This window comes from Phyllobates terribilis, unplaced genomic scaffold (genome assembly GCF_046119375.1).
Source record: "Phyllobates terribilis strain yellow unplaced genomic scaffold, ASM4611937v1 Scaffold_5__5_contigs__length_657084704, whole genome shotgun sequence".
In the NCBI taxonomy this organism is placed as follows: domain Eukaryota; kingdom Metazoa; phylum Chordata; class Amphibia; order Anura; family Dendrobatidae; genus Phyllobates; species Phyllobates terribilis.
Genome location: NW_027362765.1, coordinates 60,940,396 through 60,958,721, shown reverse-complemented (window position 1 = coordinate 60,958,721; position 18,326 = coordinate 60,940,396). Strand labels below are relative to the sequence as shown.

At 42.6% G+C, this 18,326-nt stretch overlaps 2 protein-coding genes across 3 annotated transcripts in view; both read right to left on the bottom strand.

Annotated features, from left to right (window-relative positions):
* The window catches only part of LOC141272008 (uncharacterized), a 326,760-nt gene that overhangs the window by 97,323 nt on the left and 211,111 nt on the right, over positions 1 to 18,326 (bottom strand). The window lies entirely within an intron of this gene.
* Positions 6,966 to 18,326, bottom strand: part of LOC141272010 (uncharacterized) — a 31,169-nt gene continuing 19,808 nt past the window's right edge. For both annotated transcript variants that reach the window (XM_073682288.1, XM_073682289.1), the window contains one exon: positions 6,966 to 7,979. In XM_073682288.1, the coding sequence (XP_073538389.1) occupies positions 7,111 to 7,979 (869 nt within the window). In that variant the 3' untranslated portion in view covers positions 6,966 to 7,110. The remainder of the gene's footprint in view (positions 7,980 to 18,326) is intronic.

Here is an 18,326-nt window from a genome sequence, read left to right as displayed (position 1 = left end):
ACTGAAGGTATTTAAACATCTAGAAAGGGTGTGTCAATTAGCTGCAGAAGTGTCACGGGTGTGTCGGAGGTGACGGACAGTCACCCTGCAGTGGGTTGCAGGAGATCTCTACGTTTGGCATTGCAGACAGCTTCTAGATAAGAGGCTGTCTTTAGGACCAAGCGGCTACCTCACTCTTTTTTAATTAGCTCTCTGGCCTGGGTGTATATATACCTGGGGTGTCTGAGAGGGAGTCGCCGGTTATACTCATTTCTACTTGTGAAGCTTAGCAGGAGCAGTACTTCGTCCTCTCTGGAGCTTGAGGCTGTGTGCTTATTTGGAGTTCATCTAAAGCAAAGCCGTTTCCCCCTGTTTCGTCTACCCCTGTTGTCTATAGAGTTTAGCGGAGGTTGCCTAGTGCTCATCTCCTTCCATCCTTAGCTGTAGCCATACGCCAGGGAGAGTAGGGCGAGGCACGCGTGCGGCGACTGCTGAAGAGGCAATATAGGGACGATAGTTGAGACAGGGTGGCGCTAGACCAGACTAGGAGGTCTCCACTTCCCCCTTTCCCTAGTGTCTCGGCTCTCATTCCCTTTTCCCTCTGTGTTGCACTAGTCTTTCCCACACTTGGCGTGACAAGAAGGTGGAGTTCATTATTGACTAATAAATATGTAATATAATTGACTAATAAAGATGTAAATTTTGTGCAAAATCCCTCTAATGTTCACTTCCTTGGTCCTGGGATGCATTTTCCAGGGTCATGATGTTGTGAAATATAGCGGTTGTACAATACAAAAAATTAAATCAAGAATTGCTGAACATAAGGCTGATATAAATAAAAAGAAAACTTAAAGGGGTTTTCCCACGAACAAAAGGTCATTTTAAAAATTGTCTGAGTCTGACCATGTACGGAACATACCAGCGCTCCTGGGCAGGGGAGGAAGCAAAAGTGTACAGATATTACAGCAGGGGATCGCAGAGGATTCATTTTGTGAGGTAAAATATTGTTTAAAAACAGGGAGTGAAATATTTTACCTCACAAAATTAATCCTCTGCGATCCCCTGCTGTAATATCTGTATACTCTCTTGCTTCCTCCCGTGCCCAGGAGATGTGGTATGATCCGTACACGGTCAATACTCGCTCTCCTAATGGCATGAATTTCCGCAATCATTTATTATATATTTATTAATTAATTGGGCATAGTGTAGCTCTCTCCATATTTTTTTATATAAATCCAGCAGCACTTTTTCTATTTTTATATTCACTTGCTGAAGCTGACAAGTTTTCTCTGCAGATTTCAGGACTGCTGAACAGATGTATGGAACTGGTAATGGTGAGCAGATTTTTCACAGTTTTGCACTTTATTTACACTATTAGTCACGTGGGGTTCATGGGACCCCAGTTTTCATATTGAAAAACAATATATTAAAAGAAGAATTTTTACTTTATTTAGGAACTTAAGGTACACAATCTTAGCTAAACGAAAATATAACATTTTTAGTAATGAACAAAATTTAAGCATCTACTTACAGTGGTGGCCAAAAGTATTGGCACCCCTGCAATTCTGTCAGATAATACTCAGTTTCTTCCTGAAAATGATTGCAATCACAAATTCTTTGGTATTATTATCTTCATTTAATTTGCTTGCAAGGAAAAAACACAAAAGAGAATGAAGCAAAAATCAAATCATTGATCATTTCACACAAAACTCCAAAAATGGGCCAGACAAAAGTATTGGCACCCTCAGCCTAATACTTGGTTGAACAACCTTTAGCCAAAATAACTGCGAACAACCGCTTCCGGTAACCATCAATGAGTTTCTTACAATGCTCTGCTGGAATTGTAGACCATTCCTCTTTGGCAAACTGCTCCAGGTGCCTGATATATGAAGGGTGCCTTCTCCAAACTGCCATTTTGAGATCTCTCCACAGGTGTTCTATGGGATTCAGGTCTGGACTCATTGCTGGCCACCTTAGAAGTCTCCAGTGCTTTCTCTCAAACCATTTTATAGTGCTTTTGGAAGTGTTTTGGGTCATCGTCCTGCTGGAAGACCCATGACCTCTGAGGGAGACCCAGCTTTCTCACACTGGGCCCTACATTATGCTGCAAAATTTGTTAGTAGTCTTCAGACTTCATAATGCCATGCACACGGTCAAGCAGTCCAGTGCCAGAGGCAGCAAAACAACCCCAAAACATCAGGGAACCTCCGCCATGTTTGACTGTAGGGACCGTGTTCTTTTCTTTGAATGCCTCTTTTTTTTTCCTGTACACTCTATGTTGATGCTTTTTCCCAAAAAGCCCTACTTTTGTCTCATCTGACCAGAGAACATTCTTCCAAAACGTTTTAGGCTTTCTCAGGTAAGTTTTGGCAAACTCCAGCCTGGCTTTTTTATGTCTCGGGGTAAGAAGTGGGGTCTTCCTGGGTATCCTACCATACAGTCCCTTTTCATTCAGATGCCAACGGATAGTACGGGTTGACACTGTTGTACCCTCGGACTGCAGGGCAGCTTGAACTTGTTTGGATGTTAGTCGAGGTTCTTTATCCACCATCCGCACAATCTTGCGTTGAAATCTCTCGTCAATTTTTCTTTTCTGTCCACATCTAGGGAGGTTAGCCACAGTGCCATGGTCTTTAAACTTCTTGATGACACTGCGCACGGAAGACACAGGAACATTCAGGTCTTTGGAGATGGAGTTGTAGCCTTGAGATTGCTCATGCTTCCTCACAATCTGGTTTCTCAAGTCCTCAGACAGTTCTTTGGTCTTCTTTCTTTTCTCCATGCTCAATGTGGTACACACAAGGACACAGGACAGAGGTTGAGTCAACTTTAATCAGTGTTAACTGGCTGCAAGTGTGATTTAGTTATTGCCAACACCTGTTAGGTGCCACAGGTAAGTTACAGGTGCTGTTAATTACACGAATTAGAGAAGCATCACATGATTTTTCAAACAGTGCCAATACTTTTTTCCACCCCCTTTTTTAGGTTTGGTGTGGAATTATATCCAATTTGGCTTTAGGACAATTCTTTTTGTGTTTTTTCATTGAAGACAAATTAAATGAAGAGAATAATACCAAAGAATTTGTGATTGCAATCATTTTCAGGAAGAAACTGAGTATTATCTGACAGAATTGCAGGGGTGCCAATACTTTTGGCCACCACTGTATATACAAGTAATTATTTGGCACAAGAATCACATAACTTCTTATGGTGCTCATTGTACATAAATTTCTTGCAATTATCACATTTGGTTGTAGTTTCTCGGTCACTAGATCTCACACATAAATGACATCGACCTTTCATAGGACTTGGGCTACTTCAAGAACAAAAAAGCTCGGTGTCATCATGGAGTAATCTTTTAAAGAAACGTGGCAAAGTGGAAATTTCTGCTGTCATACTTTTATGAGCTCTTACGAATTCGACAAAAGTTTCAGAAATGCTCTTGGGGTAATTTTAGTCTCACTATTCATGTTATAAATAGCATAAGTGTAACATCCCTGGCGGCGTGCTTGCATAGTGCACCACCTCCCACTATGCAAGACCGCAATCTTACCTGTCAGTCCAGCCTGCAAATCTTGCTCCAGTTCATGCTGTGTGCTTTTCTCTTCACTGACTGCTTAGGGCGGCGGCCCGGTTACTTCCTGATTCTTATAGCTGCTGTGGGCATACCCCTAATGCGTCTCCAGCCTATTGCTATGAGTCTCTGGATATTTAAACCCCCTCCACCCAGTAGGAGGTGCCTTAGAAACACTAACATTCAGTGTGCTACTTGACTCTGAAGTTGCCAGCTCCAGCTCTGCTTCTTGTCTGTTTCCACCATCTCTGGGGGCTGCATACCCAGACCTGTTATCTCTGACTTCTAGTCTGTTCCGCCTCTCTGGGGGCTGTATACCCAGGCTCGTTCTTGTATCTCATTGCAGTAGCAGTTCCTGTCTGAACTGTATCCTAGCCTGTTACCTGTTTTTCTCTATGTCCGTACCTTCCCTTTTCATGCAGTATCTGAACCTGCACCTAACTCCAACTCGTTGTGTCTGTACTTCTGTTTGTGAGTTTTGTGTCCACTCGCTACTTCATAGTAAGTACCTTGTGTGTATCTGGTTCTGCTTGTCCCTTTTCCCTTCCTCCTTATCCACCTCCTGTGTTCTAGCCATCTTCCTTCATTTTCCAGTCTGTTCCATGTGAACAGAGCCCTGTCCTCTCTGCCTGCACCTTCAGCCCTGTTCTGCTCTGCCTTGTCCACCGCACCTGTGGTTTCGCTCCGCTCTGTCTTGCCCACCTATCCGGCGGTTCCTCTCTGCTCCGACTTACACACCGCTCCGGCGGTTCCGCTCTGCTCTGCCTTGTCCACCGCACCTGCGGTTCCGCTCTCCTCTGCCTTGTCCACCGCACCTGCGGTTTCGCTCTGCTCTGTCTTGCCCACCGCTCCGGCGGTTTCTCTCTGCTCTGACTTACCCACCGCTCCAGCGGTTTCTCTCTGCTCTGCCTTGTCCACCGCTCCGGCGGTTCCGCTCTGCTCTGCCTTGCCCACCGCACCTGCGGTTTTCACTCCGCTCTGCTTGTCTACCGCATCTGCGGCTCTGTACCTGTCTCCCAGTCTGTACTGGACCCTATCCAGCCTGCGCTCCAACCTGCTAGTACCTCCCTGTCTGCACTTCAGCCGTGCTTGCCAGAATCTCCGTATGCACTCCAGCTATGCTTGTCAGTATCTCCCTGTCTGCACTCCAACCGTGCTTGCCAGTGCCCACCTGTCTGCATACCAGCCGTGCTTGCCAGTGCCCACTTGTCTGCATACCAGCCGTGCTTGCCAGTGCCCACCTGTCTGCATATCAGCCGTACTTGCCAGTTCCCACCTGTCTGCATACCAGCCGTACTTGCCAATACCCACCTGCCAGTATGCAAGTCTAACCTGCCTGTTCCTGCATTCCCTGGTGTGGGTCAACAACTGTGACCGGGGTCTGACCTGGAGTCACACCTGGTCCCTCTGCTCGGTTCCTCCTTGGTCCACGGAGTCGACTATGCCGCCGTGCGACCTTGGTCGGATCGGGTTGATACTTAGTTATGCCCCTCCAGGCACTCCTCGGTTCATGGTACAGTGGGATCACTAATCACGCTCACGCCAGTCAGTCCGGGCGCGAGAGTAACAACAAGCCTTTATTGCTGATACATTAAGAGATGAAAAAAATATGACCATTGGCCATCTCTTACTGTGCCGAGCAATGTATTTTCAGTTTCGCACAGTTTGACGATTGTATGAACGCCACCCTTGGTTTTATTGTAAAAGTCTATTCTTTCCGGCTTCTTGTTACCACCCTCATATATAACTCTATCATGATGCATAGTGGACATTATTAGAAATACTTTGAATTTTTTTCCGCTGTGGCATGCGTAGTTGATGCAGCGTTTCGTGATGCACTGAGGACGGAGGGGTGCCCAAGCTAGGAAGCTAGCGAAACAGACAGTTACCCACCTCCCATACTTCTGGAAATATAACTATAAACAAATTCGATTGGGGTCCAATGGACTCCACTCGACAAATTAAGGGTTAAAGAGATCCTGTTAGTAGGATTTAGCCCTACAGACTAAAGGCATGGCCTTAATGGCACTGTGATGCTGATTAATCTGATACCTAAAGTGAAGGGATCCGATCAGTGGCTTCTGAATATTCACCTTGTGAAGTTTTCATAAAATGACGTCTTGTGGGCTTCAAGGTGGGACGTGGGGGCAGGGGATTCTTCTGGTTCTCCGGCCCCCACCAGCCTTCTCTGCTTCTTGTACAGGTGACTGATTATTCAGTAACTTGCCTCCTTTTCAAAATTCTGTGCCACCGCCTTCATTGTGTGGGCGGCGCATGCACAGTGCGAGTCTGCCCCCTGTGTGCAGGACTACAATAAAATGGTGCCAAAGACAGCCCATGCGTAGGTCAAAATTTTGGCTCTGAATTTTTTTGACCAAAATCTTAATCTGCGTATGCGCCACCTCCAGTGCCATTTTATTGAAGTCCTGCACACAGGGCATAGACTCACACTGTGCACGCGCCGCCCACACAATGATTGCAGCGGTATTGAATTTTAAAAAGGAGGCAGGTCACAGATTAATCAGTGACCTGTAGAAGAAGCAGAGGAGGCTGGTGGGTGGTGGAGAACCAGAAGAAGACCCTGCCCCCACTTCCCGCCCCAAAGCACACTGAAACACAAAAGGCGTCATTTTATGAAAACTTCACAAGGTTAGTATTCAGCAGCCACTGATCAGATCCCTTCACATCAGGTATCAGATTAATCAACATTACAATGCCATCATGGCTATGCCTTTGGTTTCTAGGGCTAAATCCTGCTAACAGGTTCTCTTTAAATAGTACATACAAATGTTAAATATTTTGTAGACATTAGGATTGTAATTGCTTTTTAGAACAAATAGTCATTGGTAATTACCGTATTTTTCAGATTATAAGACTCAATTTTTTTATCCAAAATTTGGAGGGGGGGGAATGGGTGTGCATCTTATAATCTGGAGGGGGGGGAATTGCGGTGGAGCAGGGTCTCAGGAGGTAGAGTCGCTGCTGCAGGAAGCTGGCAGTGGTGGCAGGAGTGATGTGATTCTGCGGGCCACGGGCTGGCAGGAGGGGGTGTTCGGCAGTGTGAGGCTTCTGTGGGCTCCGGCCTTTCACAAAATGTTGGCTCCCGAGATCTCAATCTGAGCATGTGCTGCCTCCGGCAGCCATTTTCCCAGGGTCCACCGCAGTGAAAAAGGATGGGATGTGCGGGGACTCCCGATATTTTCTGAAAGTCCGAAGCCCACCGTAGCCTCGCACTGCCGAACACCTCCTCCTCCCAACTCGGGGCCCACACCAACGCCCTACTCCTGCGTCGGCCGCCAGCTTCCTGCAGCAGCTCCACTGCAACCACCCCTCCAGTGAGCTACTGTAAAAGCGGACTATAAGACGCACAACCATTTTATTAAAAAAAAAACAAATTCCTATTTCCCTCTCCCAAATTTGGGGTGCGTTTTAATGGTCCGGTGCATCTAATAATCCGCAAAATACGGTACACACATTTTCTAATAAACATTTAGTGTTCTAAGTTGTTTATCCTTTCTCATATAAAAGCGACTTTACTTGATTATAACTTGCAATTTTTATTTTACATGGTGACAATGTATTGAACAAAAGCAGCTTCTTTCATGAGTTCTGTGATGCCTAGCAAGTTGTGATGTATCTATAAAACATTTCCCACATTCTGAACAAGAAAATGGCTTTTCCCCTTTATGAGTTCTTTGATGCCTAGCAAGTTTTGATGTATCTATAAAACATTTCCCACATTCTGAACATGAAAATGGTTTCGCTCCTGTATGAATTCTCTGATGTCTAATAAGATTTGATCTCTGATTAAAACAATCCCCACATTCAGAATATAAAAATGGCTTCTCCCCTGTGTGAATTCTTTGATGTGTAACAAGAATTTTTTTCTCACTAAAACATTTCCCACATTCTGAACATGAAAATGGCTTTTCTCCTGTGTGAGTTTTTTGATGTGAAACAGGATGTGATTTACTTGTAAAACATTTTCCACATTCGGAACATGAAAATGGCTTCTCCCCTGTGTGAGTTCTTTGATGTATAACAAGATATGCTCTCTTTTTAAAATATCTCCCAGATTTTAAACATGGAATTAGCTTCTTCCCTGAGTGACTTCTCTCATGTGAAATAAATCCTGATTTAACACTGTCACTTTTCCCAGATTCTGAATATAAAAATGGTTTCTCCCCTGTGTGATGTGCTTCATGTTCATCGGTACTTTTGCGGTTATTGTTTTTCATATTTTCCTTTAATGAAGCAGAAGAAAGAACCTGTTGAAAGGGATCAGATGATAGATTTTTCCTAAGAAAGGCTTGAGGTGTATCTGGGATAATTACATGTTCTTCATATGTATCTGATGTGATACCATGATCACCTGCTGCAAAATATGAAAATATCAGGTGTCCTTCTGAGGTCCTGGTACAGTCATCTGCCAAGAATAAAATTATTATTTGTCAATAACACTGCACTGAAATTATATTAATATTAATCTATATAATTTCCAAACAAACTATAATAGAATTCAGATTTAGACTGACTAAGACAGTAGACTACTACCCAAGGACCATTAGATTATGAGGTTAGGCCACCAGGCTGTGCGTTTTCAATATTTTCTCTTCTCTGTTGAAGCCGTCTTATCTATAGGTTCTGGTTTCACTTCACCTGTCACCAATCATTTGCAGTTTCTTGTTCAGTGGACCAACAAAGTGTAAGTCACTGCTATTGGATAGTGTCCATCTCTCATACCCTTGGTGACAGGTATAGTACATGCATCTAGCACAGATCACAGCAATATGGTCGTGGAAAATAAGACATGGCTTTGGTGCAAGTGTAGGTTTTGTATTTTTTTTTACAAAAAGGAGCTAAGCTTTAGATACAAGATAGGAGAACAAGTTCTTTATACTATTTTATATGTATTGAGAGTCAACAGAAAGCATTGGATTCCATCATGAATATGGGAGCTGCACGCCTGTACACCATTTTTATAAATGAAGATATAGCCCAAGACTGAGTGCTCAGTGCACAACACTTCAGAATGTGAACATAGCATTATCCCTCAATCTGACTACAGCGTTTTTTTCTTTAGTGTGCTAGATCCATTTTTAGTCCGTGCGTCAGTTTTACAATTTCTATTAAGGGAGGGAAAAAAATTTAGGGCTTTTTCAAAGCTGCTCATATCAACTCTTCAGTAAAAAACAGGCAGTGCGCAGATGATACACGGATGGCATCAGAGTACTATGCGGGAATGCAGACCCCTTCCATTGAATGGGCGAGTTCAATCCGCAAATCAGATCAAACACAGACATGTCTGTATTTGTTGTCGGACTGCTTTGAGTGTGTTCACACCTGAGTTTGTGAGTTTTGTCTGTTCCATTTTAGGAAAATGGAATTTATGTCCAAAACTGATCTGTAGCACAACTGATGCAAACAGAAGAAGAGTGGTCCCGTTACTAGTTGTGGGGTCCGTCTGGGTTCCATTATGTGTTCTTTTTTAGAATAGAAAACAAAGTTCTGCATGAGGAACTTTTTTTAACTTTTTTTTAATATAATATGAATAAAATCAAGGTGTCATTTTTATTCACACTATTTACCGCACACCATAAATCATGTGATCACTGTACATATTGTCACAATTACAGGGACACAAAATATGTCCATGTTTACTGTGATGGTAACGTCCAATTTTTAATAGTAATTCACCTTCCCTTGATAAAGCCGTGTATGCTCTACACGAAACGCGCATCGGGAAGCGGTACATATCCATCGGTCATTTTGGGCGTTGTGCTCACTCAGGGTAAGCCATGTAGTTTTTATTTATCTTGTTCGGACTTCCATGCTTTGGTAGGTACACCAACATCAGGTCTTGTTTTTGTACTGCAATTATGGCTATTTAACTCTAAGGACATTGTCCCATACTGCCTATATACCACTTGGTCTTGTTAGGCCTTTTTACGATGCTTGAGTTCGGTGTTCCCCCTAGTCCCTAAACCATATGATTTGGCATGGTCCTCTGTGTGTTTTAAGCCCCTGCTGCTACCTCCTATACCCCTCCTACACATGTATTTTGTATAATCATATGTATTGACTAATTTGTATGTGCTAATAAAGTTATATTTATCTTTATATAAAACCTATAAAACTCAGTATTTTTGCTCTGCTTATTGCATGTTCTCTGGAGTGGTTTGTTTGCAGTGGCACACACACATTATGATGTTTTTGGGATTTTTTGTTATATAGTCACAATTACAGAGACACAAAATATGTCCATGTTTACTGTGAAGGTGACGTACAATTTTTAGTAGTAATTCTATAGATAGAAATCTCTGGTGACTACTTTTCAGCACTTATAATGTACTGGCATGATATAATAGTATAATAATAATAATCTTTATTTATATAGCGCCAACATATTCCGCAGCACTTTACAATTCAGGGTTTGATATATAACAGTCATAAGTAACAGTTAACGATAATACAATAATTAAAGCAAAAATAATGAGGACCCTGCTAGTAAGAGCTTCCAATCTACAATGAGTTGGGGGTGACAAAGTACAGTGGCTTATTTACAATGATGGTCCAGCCATCTTCAGGGAATGGGGGATAAATATAGGCTGCATGGGCTAGTCACCAGCAAATATTTGTAGTTCTTTTGGGTGTGGTGGAGTTTGATGGAGAATTATGTTTAGAGAAATAGTTAATGGGCTATATATAAAAGGACTTTTTTAATAATTTTTTTATTGAATTTCTTAAAATTACAAATAGTCACATTGGATGAATACGGTAAGTCATATTGATGTTGTGCATCAATAAACGTTGCATTCTTACATACTTCAGATGTATAACAAAGATAAACTGAAACAATATATTTACGAATAAATTTAGAATGGTAGTACAAACTAGAAAACGTATAGAGCACAAGTTAAACAAGGATAGAGCAGGGGGGGATAGGGGTGTGGTGAGGGGGGGTGATCTTTTACTAAGCTGGTATTTGTTAACTTAGGTTTGTTTTAGGGCTGTATCGATCTATAATTATCTCTGTGTGTTATCCAGGGGCACCAGTATTCTGCGAATGCCTTCTGGGTATGATTGACTTCCGCTGCTATCTCCGCTACACGATATAGTTGGTCTATTTTTTCTGTTAGTTGGTGCTTCGATGGGGTGAGACGAGACCTCCAGTAGGTGGGAATAAGTATTTTTGATGCGGCCAGAATATTTAGGGCTATAGTTGAAGATTTTTTGTGGTCTGGCCATATGGGGAAGTTTAGGAGAGCCACCTCAGGGGTTAGAGTAGTTGGACGTCCTGTAATTTCTTGAATAGTGTTCTCTGTCATATCCCAAAAGGAGCACAGAACAGAATATTGCCACCATAAAAGGAAGAAGCGCCCATCGACCTCCCCACACCTCCAGCAATTGGTCTGTGCATTAGGTTTCCAGATCTTCGATTGAAGAGGTGAAATGTACCATCTGGTTATTACTTTATAGGAGTTTTCTTGGATTTTTACACAGCTTGTCGGTCCCTGAGAGTGTTTGTAGATATAAAGGGTTTGCTCGGGCGTAAACTGGTATCCCAGATCTTTCTCCCAATTAATAATGTATGCTCTTTTCAGACACAAGTCACTTGTCTGGAGGGACTGGTAGATCGTGGAGAGGATTTTAGTATGTTTAGAGCTTCTAGCACATAGTACCTCAAATGGGGTTAATTTACATGTTATATCTAAGGTATAATGAGTTTTTTGAAGTATGTTCTTAACTGAGTTATATTGGAGAAAGTTGAGGTTCGACAGACCTGGGAGCTTTTGCAGATCAGGGAAGGAGAGGAGGGCTCCATCGGTTAAAATCTGGTCAATTGTAATATTATCTGAGAGATGTGTTTATCGTTTGTGTTTGTCAATTGTTCCGCTCTCATCAGGACATCAGATAGTTTCAATAACGGAGTTGAGGGTGGAACTAGTAGTTTATGGAATTTTGACCATGTTTTGAGAATCGTACAGGTTAGAGGATTGTTTTGGGTGTGATAAGGGTATTCCTTAGAGTAGGTTAATAGTATTGACCTAAGCGGGTGCGAGGACAGTGTATTTTCTATATCAAACCAAGGCTTATTTCGGTTATTCCGGATTATATCTACTGACCTTGAGAGTACTGCCGCGAAGTAATAAGTCCTAATGTCCGGTGCTCCCATGCCTCCATTCGATCTGTTTAGCATCAGTGTCAGTGCATTTATGCGGGGTTTTGCGGTTTTCCATATATAGGAAAAAAAAAGTGAGTTTACTTTTTTGAGGTAAGAATCTGGTATTTGGATAGGAAGCATAGAAAATAGATATATGAATTTTGGGAGAATTAAACTTTTAAGTATATGCTTACATCCTGTCCGGGAGAGGAAGGAGTCCCGCCATGTTTTAATAGTTTTGGTTACTTTAATACGGATGGTAGTTAAGGGATAATAGGTCCTTTTGGGATCTGCTCAATTTGATACCTAAATAAGATATGTAATGTTTGGGCCAGGAAAAGGCGTATGAAGATTTCAGTTTGGATAATGTATGGGGGGGGGGTATTCAAGTCTAGCACTTCTGACTTTGACATATTCACCTTAAAGTTGGTTAATGAACTATATTCCTTTAATATCTGTATTAAGGTCAGGAAGCTTTTAATAGGGTTGGACATAAGGATTAGTAAGTCATCTGCAAAAGCAGCTGTTTTGTGCTGTGTTTTGTCTACTGTAACACCCGTTATTTCCCTGTTGAGTTGTATTGCTGCTAAAAGAGGTTCCAACATTAGAATAAATAATATCGGCGATAGTGGGCTCCCCTGTCTCGTGCCATTATTGATGGTGAATGGTTCCGTTAAAGAGCCATTGATTCTGATGTGAGCTGAGGGGTTTTTATACATACTTAGGATGGCCTTGACTAGTTGAGCTGGAAAGTCAAAGCTAAGGAGTGTTTCTTCCAGATAGGTCCAGTCCACCCTGTCAAAGGCCTTCTCAAAATCAGTCCCCAGCAACACTAGGGGAAGTTTCTGTTTGTTAACATAATGCATTAGGTATAGTATTTTATGGGCATAATCTCTTCCTTCTCTTGCTCCTACAAAGCCTGTCTGGCTCGAAGATATTATATTGGAAAGGAGTTTTGAAACACGACCAGCGATCAAACTGGCGAATAGTTTTAAATCCACGTGTAATAAAGAAATTGGTCGATAGCTACTACACAGTTCCTGATCTTTACCCTCCTTATAAATCAAGGATATTCTGGCTTCAAGAGCTTGAGCCGGGAACTGGTCGCCATCTAATAATGAATTGAATGAAGCCAGCAGGCAAGGGAAGAGGATCGAAGGGAACAACTTGTAATATGTGGCTGTAAAGCCGTCTGGGCCGGGTGCTTTGCCTGAAGGGCATCTTGACAGGGCAGACCAGAGCTCATTTATTTGGAAGGGTCTAGTTAGCTGCTGTTTTGTTAGGGTTGTAATTTTTGGTATGTCTAGTTTGGATAAGAAGGATTGAATTTTATGTCTCCTTTCTGCTTTTTCCCTAGAGTTTTCATTTGGTCGTAAATTATACAATTGCTTATAGTAGTTTAAAAATTCCATTTCTATCTGGTCATAATTAGACATGGAGGTCCCTCTTGGGCTTTTAATTGAGTGTATGTAAGTTCAGGGTTGTCTTTGCCTAATTCTTGAGAGCATAAATTTAGATGCTATATCGCCATGTACATACATTCTATTTCGCCAAGATGCATACCATTTTGCAGCTCCAACGTTTAAAATATCTTTAAGCTGTTGTCTTTTTTGGGATAGCAGCCTTAGCGCTTGAGGGTCCATGTGCTTCTTATGTTTGAGTTCAAGGTCAAAAATTTCCATATATAATGTATTTATTCGATGTTGCTTTTGTTTGTTAACAAATGTGTTAATAGATATCAGCTGTCCTCTCATCACAAATTTGTGAGCTTCCCACAAAATCGGCGCCGAAACCTCACCATTGTCATTTTGCTCAAAGTACTGATTCAGTACCTTGGTGATGCGATCATGGGCATTAGGTAAGTTTAGCACCGATTCATTGAGCCGCCACAATCTATGAGTGGGGTACGGTTTGTGTAGCGTCATCTCTAAGGTTACTATAGAGTGATCGGAGTACACATTCGGTAGTATTGAGGATTTTTTAATCATGGAGAAAGTATTTTTAGGCGCTAGTAAGTAGTCAATTCTATGGTAGGATTTGTGCGGGTGAGAGTAGAAGGTGTAATCACGATCATTTGGGAGCATGTACCTCCACATGTCAATCATTTGTAGTGACTGAATATGTGATTTTATTCTATTTAAATCTCTCTGGGAGAATTTACTTTTCTTTTTTTGTGGTGTCTATTAGGGGTTCCAAAGCTACGTTGAGGTTCCCTCCTATAATAAGGACTCCCTCTCTGAATTCGCTAATTTTCCTCAAGGTCGCTAAGCCATTTCATAAGCTTTTTATTAGAGGCGTGTAGACTGCATATTGTTACTAGATTTCCTGATAATAGTCCTTTTATGAAAATGAAATGTCCATTCACATCTATGAGGGTTTCTCGGTTCTGGAAGGGTACTCCGATTGCTATTGAGATGCCTCTCGACCCTGTTTGTGTAGAGGTGGCATGGAACCATGTGTCATAGTGCGTTTGTTCAAAATTAGGGAGTTTGGAAAGTTTGAAGTGTGTTTCCTGAATTAACAGGATGTCTTGCTTTCTGTTTTTTAAGTAGATTTAGTGTGTGTCATCTATTTACTGGAGAATTTAGCCCCTTAGCGTTAAGAGTGGCGATGGTGTATACCTTATCTTGTGAGTCCATCGTTGTGCGGAGTGTAACATTGAGACTGGCGACTGGATTGTTGACCACCTGGGTGTGTACTCTTATCCTGGCAGGTAGGAGTTGTAGGGTATGGGTTGGAGAGGTTAGGAAAGGAAGAGGGGGTTAGATGTGAAAGAAAAAACATTACGATTAATAACCAGTTTAACATAACACAATCCTATAGATTTGAACGATGTCTCCCAATTTCTGTAGGCTCTTAGGGAGATACAAGTTACTTATCCCATCATTAAAACAACGACAGCTTCTTAAAGGTTGGGTTAGGGAGGCGTGGGAGGGGGGGGAGGGGTGGGTTAGGAGAAAAAGGGGTGGTAGTAGTCCCAAGAAAAAGAAACAGAACAAAGAGAAAGGGAGGGGCTGGTGGATGAAGGATTGTGGCGATGAGGAGAGGGTAACAGTAGAGTAGGGGAAGTGGTGGGGGGGCGGGGTAGGGAGGAGATGAAAAGGGGGGGGGGGTTTATTCGACATGGGGAGTCAAGACTGAATTGTTGATTATCAAGCAGATTTTATAACCATAGAAAAACATTTGCAACCAGTAGAAGATATTAGCTTGGGGGATTAAAGGTTTCTTGCTCATGTTGCTCCGGTTCCTTCTTTGGATGGATGGCATTATTCTGGCTGATTTCCTTTTTTGTCTCTGAGATTTGGAAGATCCAGCTTGTTGCCATGCAGATGGGTTTTGCAGGGGATGATGTAGGGAGGCTGAGTGGAATTCCTCCAAGTCTGGATAGGATGTTAGTGAAATATCCAGTAACTTACAGGCCTCTTTAATTTCAGTGGAGGATCTGACAGAGAGTTTCTTATCTCCTGCCGTGATGAGCAGGCCAAAGGGAAAAAGCCATCTGAAGCGGTGGCCTTTTTGTAGTAGGGCCAATAAATCTTGGAAGAGTTTTAGTTGGGTCTCTTCGCATGTTATCTCCTCTACTTCTCGAGCTCTGCGTAGAATAAGGTCCTTTGTTCTATAATCTACGAATAGGCAAAGAATGTCTCGCAGACGTTCATTCTGTTTTTGTTTGGGCCTTAGAGACTTATGTACTCTAATCAGTTCCAAGTCTTTAGGGTCTTCCTCGAGTAGAAGTTTACTGAAAATTTCTTTTGCTGCTGTGTTTAAGGCTTCTGGGGCGATCAATTCAGGTAGGCCCTTAATGCGGATGTTGTTTCTTCGTTCTCGGTTCTCATGATCTTCTATTGTGGATTGTATGTTCAGAAGCTGAGTTTCATGCAAAATAAGGCAGTCCAATAGGTTATTGGTATGATGTGTCATGGTAGCTTGATTATGTTCTACTGTTTCCAATCTGTGGCCCTGTTGTACTAGGTCATGTTTGATCTCTGCTAGTTCCTTGCAGATGGGTTCTAACGATTTGGACAGGATTCTCTTTATAAATGAGCGGGTTACAGTGTTGTCTCTCATGTCCCCTCCCATATTTGAATCACTTTCTGGGAGAGCGTCTGAGTCCTCCTCTTGATGTGGGTCATTGCATTTCGAGGATTTGTCAAAGTCTGGTATTCCTGCTTGTTTTTTCAAGAATTTGTCCACGTCTGCTTGTGTGACAGCTTTGGTTGGTTTAGAAGCCATTCGAGGTGTTTTAACTCCCGATTTCCCCATGGTTAACGTTTACATGATAGGATTTGTTACGGGGAAAAAAAAAAAAAAGAACTACGATTGAATCTCCTTTTGCCTACAGTACACACCAAAAGTTTGGACACACCTTTTCATTTAAAGATTTTTCTATATTTTCTTGACTATGAAAATTGTACATTCACACTGAAGGCATCAAAACTATGAATTAACACATGTGGAATTATATACTTAACAAAAAAGTGTGAAACAACTGAAAATATGTCTTATATTTTAGGTTCTTCAAAGTAGCCACCTTTTGCTTTGATGATTGCTTTGCACACTCTTGGCATTCTCTTGATGAGCTTCAAGAGGTAGTCACCGGAATCGGAGACTTTTAATTGGATCGGGTCATAGCCTGTTCAGGGTTTGTTAGTTGTAATGAGACTGCTTAGCTCCTTCTTTGGTGGTGGGTGTCTGATTCTTCTTTGACCACTAGATGGCATCAGAGCTCTGGCTCAGATATTGGTTGTTGCAAATATAATGATCTTGTTATTTTCCATACTGAGACTGGAAGGTAGTTGTAATGGCCTATGGTGTTCATAAGAAGTGCGATCCTGTATAATGAGATAGGCAGAAGGGGCTATCTTTGTCTCTGATACTTTTATTTACTCTCTCCTTCCTAATGCACTTAGTGGTAGCCAGTGTCTCCCTCTCTGTAAAAATATTGTTTGTAGGAGAGTTTGGGGTATTTGTGAGAGTGAGAGCTGGAGGAGAGGGGTGCAACGGCTGTGAAGGGGTGTCGAAGTGTCCTGCGGCCGCAGGTGAGGCTCTGCACAGTACCTCAGGGACTCCTTTGTCTCCTTCCCTTTGTTGTCCTTAGGCGTTCACTGGGGGCTTCTCCTGTATGCAAGTCCGGCCAGCACTGGTCCCTCTGGTGTCTTTTGCGGATCGTAGAATCGGGGGAGCACACGTGGACCGGTAGAACGGCACCAAGGCCCCACTGTCCCAGGCACCGGTCCGAACCACACGTGCCGCAAAATGGCGGCGCCCAGCGACACCGCACCTCCTCTCCCAGCCGCATGTTTGTGACCGCTGTATGCGCGGACCGCGCCAGGTGAGACCCCGTTTAAGGAATCGGTTTTCTCCTGTCCTTTCCAGTAGGTGTAAGTTGGTGGCACTGTATGGAAGAGGGGGGGGGGGGGGGGGGGAGAGGGGGCGAGAATGACACGGGCAGGCCGTCGGTCACAGCACGAGCGACGACTCGCAGTTCCGACGTCCCCTGCTCACCTCACTCCTTCTCCCGCTCCCCTCGGCCTCAGAACAGTCCTCGCCGGACTGTGTCTGCAGCGACGAGTGACGCGGTTACGACTCCCCTCAGCGGTCCCAAGAGCTGTTAGGATGAGGAAAGGCTTTGGGCCCGCAGGTAGGCCTCAGTATGACTTCGGGCCTATATACAGTCCGCAAGGCTCCGTTGCTTTCCTAAGAAAGATAGTCCATATAAGAGAGTGCTTAGGCTTCGCAGCACCTCTCCAGAGTCTTCCAGGCATTGATTAATAGTTTATTCCTGCTTATTTGCGGAGATGTTAGAGGATTACTTGAGGAGCTCTTAACCATGCATACTGTTCCTTCCCCTGCTAGCCACGCCCCCCAGGGGTCCGGAATTCAAATCCCTGACACTGACAAACTTCAAAAATATATTAAGAGACGTCCACTGAGTGTCCTGTATAAACAGAACTGTGAATACGAAGTATTTCTTCTGCATCAAAAGTGGCGAAAAAAAAGAACGAAAACTGTTAAATGCCTGATATGTCATGGTACCAAATAAGCGCCATGATTAGAGAGCTTTAACCTAAAAAACAATTGATACCAGAATAAGTAAAAAAGTGAATTAAACTATCACTATAGTACATAGTCAGTATATATATATATATATATATATACACACACACACACACACAGTACAGGCCAAAAGTTTGGACACACCTCATTTAAAGATTTTTCTGTATTTTCATGACTTTGAAAATTGTACATTCATACTTAAGGCATCAAAACTATGAATTAACACATGTGGAATTATATACTTAACAAAAAAGTGTGAAACAACTGAAAATATGTCTTATATTCTTGGTTCTTCAAAGTAGCCACCTTTTGCTTTGATGACTGCTTTGCACACTCTTGGCATTCTCTTGATGAGCTTCAAGAGGTAGTCACCGGAAATGGTTTTCACTTCACAGGTGTGCCCTGTAAGGTTTAATAAGTGGGATTTATTGCCTTATAAATGGGGTTGGGACCATAAGTTGTGTTGTGCAGAAGTCTGGTGGATACACAGCTGATAGTCCTACTGAATAGACTGTTAGAATTTGTATTATGGCAAGAAAAAAGCAGCTAAGT